Source organism: Vicia villosa, linkage group LG5 (assembly GCF_029867415.1).
Source record: "Vicia villosa cultivar HV-30 ecotype Madison, WI linkage group LG5, Vvil1.0, whole genome shotgun sequence".
Lineage (NCBI taxonomy): Eukaryota > Viridiplantae > Streptophyta > Magnoliopsida > Fabales > Fabaceae > Vicia > Vicia villosa.
This window is the reverse complement of record NC_081184.1, coordinates 153264463-153269726: the sequence shown is the minus strand read 5'-3', so window position 1 is coordinate 153269726 and position 5264 is coordinate 153264463. Positions and strand designations below refer to the sequence as shown.

Genomic DNA, 5264 nt, shown 5'->3' with positions numbered 1-5264 from the left:
AAAATAAAATTAGAGGTACCAATAAGGGTTTAAAGGGCTATCAAAAAAAGAGGAATAAAGGTTTTGGAGAGAAGAGAAATTCGTAGAGTTATTGTGAAGAGGAAAAGTTTCCGTGAAGAGGAAACTGGAAGAAATAGGCAAAAACCGGAAGCTAAGAAATTCAACCGGAAATCATAGAGCGGTATCCAATCCAAGGTAAGGATGGAGTTCAACTCTATAACCAGAATTATGATGAATGATATGTGGGATTTCTGGTGTTGAAATTTATACTGTGATTGGTATTATTGTTGTCTGTGTAGATGTTGCTATTATTTATGTTATTGTTGCTATTATGATGTCGTTGGAAATCAATAAGAATTTGGTTCTGTAATTGTCGTTGTTTTGATTTACTGTGATTGATGTTCAAGTGAATTACTGTGATTGATATTCATGTGATTGTCGATTATTGTGTTGCGGGTTCGTTGGAGAAATTATGAATTGGAGGAAGTCTGGAAACTAAATTAACAAAACAGATAAGGAGAGCAAGAGGAGTTGCTAAGGGAGAAAGAATAAGGGGTTGTGGCGGGGGGCCCATATACAAGGGGTGGGCGCCCCAAGTTACTAGTAAAGAAAAAATAGTAATTAAGGGACGGGGGCCACATGAACATGGGGTGGGCGCCCCATATACAAGGGGTGGGCGCCCCATATTGAAGAAGCAAGTGGAGCGGGCGCTTCACATTAGTGGGGTGAAGGTCACTCATTTTATTGCCCTATTGTATTGTTTTATTTATTTCTGTACATGTGGTTAGGAGAAAGTCATGTTATAAACTACTATATAAAATACTAAAGTGATAAATGATAGTGAATGATGATTAGTGATGTGGGCACTTGGTAATTAAGGGAAACAAAATCACTTAGTTGCATACTTTAGTAACAGCAACAGAGACAGACAAATAATTAGTAGAGAACATAATGGAAACTAACACAGTAATCAAGTAGTGAAGGTTGATAAGGAATTATTAGGTAGGTGAAGCCTCTCCCTAACACTACTTGCTTTATTCCTCTTTACTCTAGTCTCAATCAAAATAGCAATAGTAGGCCTAAGTTACAGGAGACGGGAGCTAATCTCCTTTAATTTGCTCACATTATCCATCCCCCTTGTATTCCAAGAGATAATCATCGTCCTATTTCTAGGCCACCTAAAGGGTCATTCAAAACCTCTAAGGCCTTAAAACCATTTGAATAATTAACATCATAAGAAGTACCAATAATATCCAAATTTTTACCTCTTTGTCTTGTAGCTTTCCCCACTATGACCCAGTCCTCTTGCTTCTTCTCTTCAGTTGCGTTGTTAGCTTTTGGAGTAAGAGGGAGAGAATCAGGAGTTTTCGGTTTCCATTGCTTGGGTGGCTTCTTTACTCCACATTGGTGACCAACTTTCTGACATTGCGGACAAAACGTCGGTCTCCACTCGTATTCAACAGTCTGCTTCATTTTTCCACCTTTGAAATCACTGATGGTGATTTCCTCAATTAACTTCTGCGTGATATCCACCTCTACCAGAATACGCGCATATGAAATTCTCAGTTTGTTCGCAGTGCACTCATCAGTCACAAGGGGATTCCCCAACACGCTCCCAATTTTGTTAAGAATTTACGTACCCCATTAGTACAACGGTAGCTGAGGTAACTTTACCCACAACGGCAATGTTCTAATTAGATCTTTGCTCAGGTTGAAATCAGGTCTCCACTCCTTCAAGATCACAAGCATATTACGGATAGTATATGGACCTTTCATTAGAACTGCTTCCCTATCATCGTAGCTCTTGAATCGCAGTAAGAAGTAACCCTCGTCATGATATAACATGTCTGGTAGGTAACAAAATTCCATTCCTTCATCATATAGTTTTTCACAGTGTTCATACTCAAATCAGCTCCCAACGCGTACAAGATTAAGGCATTCTCCTAGTAATGAATCTCTGATGCAATATCCTCCAACTCAATCGCAACTTCCACTTCTCCGTCCACCAATTTTGGTGCTACATACGTCAGTGCCACTCCATTAGCAGGGTTACGGTTGTTTTTCAAAGCATCAACCCAAAGTTTACGTTCCATGGTCTTCTGTGAAGTTTCAACTAGGGTTGCAGGCTTAGGTGTCTCAATCAGTTCTTCTGTGTTTTCACTCTCTTTCGATGATTCCTCATGATTCAGATCTTGTGCCCCTTTCTTCTCAGTCGGTTGATTCGCCGGTGAAGGATGAGTTGATGGTAACGGAGGCACCGATGTTCGTGGCGGACGCCTTCGTCCCCTCTTCGTCATCAGAACCTATGATACACTTTTAATTAATGAAAAATTTATAATATTGTACAATTAAAAATAAAATAAAATTAAAACTTATTCAAAAAAACTAATTTTCTTAAAATTTGTATACTTTTTAATTTAAATTTTTTGGTCAATTTTTGGAATTTGGTTATTCTCTAAAATTTTCAAAAATAGAAAGTTTCAGATTAAACATATTTACAAAAATTAAAGAAAATAAAATATATATAGAAAACATATTCCCAAAATATATAGAATGAAAAATTAAGAAAAGAAACATTACAAAATTTGTGATATATATATATATATATATATATATATATATATATATATATATATATATATATATATATATATATATATATATATATATATATATATATATATATATATATATATATATATATAATGACTTGTATTCTGGAGATTTTCTTTCGCTAATGGTTTGGAAGTTTTGAATATTTTTGCAGTAGGCAGGAGCTCAAAAAAATTTTAGTGAAAAAAAGTAACTTTTGCTTTTTAATTTTATTGATTAGAATGTTATTTTAGTAATTTTTTAATGTATGTCAGTGAGTTTTTGATTTTCGTCTTTGTAAGTTATTTTAACCTGCAGATTTTGACTTTAGAGACTAAACCTTAGGCAAAAAGTAAGATATAGGGACTCAAATAAAAAAAATAACTTACAAAAACGAAAATAAAAAACTCGCTAATTTATAACCACAAAAATGTATTTAAGTTTTCTTTTAATAGATATTGGGGGTGGATACGAGGTGTTTACCTAAAGCTTAAAAGAGTCTTCAGCCCATGTGTTCTTAGACTTACCAAGCCTAGCCTAGACCAAAAAAGACTTCATGCCAGCTACATCGAGTGAATAGACAGTTTTGTTGCTGAATTTATCATAATTGATCAAATTCGTCGTCATGCTTGCAGTTTCAATTTGAGACGGATTCAAATATTGTTGCTTATTGTTTCTATTCAGCTTCTATCCATTTGAATGTCTTTAGTGAAAGCACTAACATTGAGCAGATAAATTGGCTTCTCATAATCATTCTCGGTTGATGCTTTTTATTTTATGGAATTCTCTTCTAAAGTGTATTATGGAAGAGTTTCACAGGAAAAACTATGATTTTTCGATTTATCATTTCTCTTAATGTTAGGTTTTTTTTTTTTTTTTTTAACCAAAAGAGAAAATCTTATAAATCAAAAAAGAGAGATACAAAGATCACAGGGGGACCAAACCAAAAACCCCTTAAGAGCAAATCCTATGTCTTGGGTTACCCAACTTGTCAAGCAAGAAATCTCTTTGGATAACTTCATGAACATAATTAAATAATCTATAAGCCGTAACATGTAAACCAAGATTAGCCAAAGAATCAGCAAAAAAATTGGCCTCTCTAAAAATGTGTGTCACCATGAAGTTGATATTGAGCGAGTAATTCCAGCACACAAGCCAACGAGAACGAAGATTCCAAGGAACAAGCGAGCAATTTTTGAAGGCCTTCACAACATACATACTATCTGTTTCAATCCAAAGACTAGAGACGTTCCGACGCATTGCTTCTTCAATGGCTAGGATGGCAGCCATGAGCTCAGCAAAAATAGGACCTTTCGCGCCAAGGAAATCACAAAGGCTAAAGATATGATTAGCATTGTGATCTCGGCACACCACACCGCAAGCTGCAGTATTGAGAACAGAAACCCCGTCGGTGTTGCACTTCAGCCAGCCAAAGATGGGAGGAGACCACAGCACCTCAATGGCGGTGGTCTGGTTTTTGGGGTGAATAGAGATATCAAAGCTTTTCAGAAAAACAAAGTTTTTATTGTCAGAGTTGGAAGTTTTCCGAGTGTTACTACCTGCCAATTTTGCCATAGCAGAGACAAATCCCACACAGGATTTTCAATTAGGAGCAGTATTTTCAAATCTGCTTTTGTTTCTAGTGGACCAGATTTGATGAAAAATGCAAGCAATGCTTGCATGAAGAACAACCTTTGATTGGGAACACCACGACTGATGCAAAATTTCTCTACAATTGTCCAAACAAACAATGGGCCTGCCAAAGAAAGAGAGACTAGAAAACCATTTCCAAATGTGCTGAGCAAATTGACACTCAAAGAAAAGGTGGGTGGAAGTCTCGCAAGAAGAGAGGCAAAGGCTGCAGAGGGAAGGGAAAGAGAACCCCCTAGCTTTAAGGATCTCATCGGTTGGAATCTTATGATGGATTTGTCTCTTTGTTTTTGGAATTTTGGCCTAGTCCTCATGATGTATATATCTTTTTTTTATTTTATATATATAATAAAATTTATTAAATTATTAAATGAAATTTTTACGCTGGAATCAAAGATAATTTATTAATTTTTATTTAAATCAAAATTATTGTTTGATGCGCTTAGAAAGAAGGGCTTAGGATGCCACCATTTTATATTTTGAGTCTTGATGAACATTATTATTATTATTACGAATAAGTATAAATCAACTATTCACAAGTATAAGTTTATTTTCATTAAGAACACTATATTATATAAAACACCATCTAACAAAATTTCTACAAATTATTTCAATTTCACAAAATTGTTAAAAATTCTCTGTGATAATGAAAATGAACATTTGATGAGTTAGACTTTTTACTAACCTTACAATTATAATATTAATCATATTTCTTTTTTTTTTTATTTGCATAAGTTATTTTAATCATTTGAAGCACTATCTTATATAAAACATCATCTAATAAGATTCCTACAAATTATATTTCAACTTCACAAAATTCTTAAAAATTCATTGTGATAATGAAAATAGACCTATTTTATGAATTAGGTACTGTTTGGTAACACATTTTTTCTAGCTTATGTCTTATAAGCTCATATGATAATTTAGACCCGTTTGATAACAATCTTTTCATCACGAGCTTATAGCTTATTTTACTAGCTTATAGCTTATTTTTCAGACGCTATTTCAAATAGCGTTTTAGC

The 5264-nt window shown here is 34.3% G+C and overlaps 1 protein-coding gene across 1 annotated transcript; it reads right to left on the bottom strand.

Moving 5' to 3' along the window:
* Positions 1–3546: 3546 nt before the first annotated feature.
* On the bottom strand, positions 3547–4167 carry LOC131605765 (uncharacterized). The gene has a single exon (XM_058878082.1). It carries the CDS (start codon positions 4165–4167, stop codon positions 3547–3549), a length of 621 nt encoding a protein of 206 aa, XP_058734065.1.
* Positions 4168–5264: the final 1097 nt, after the last annotated feature.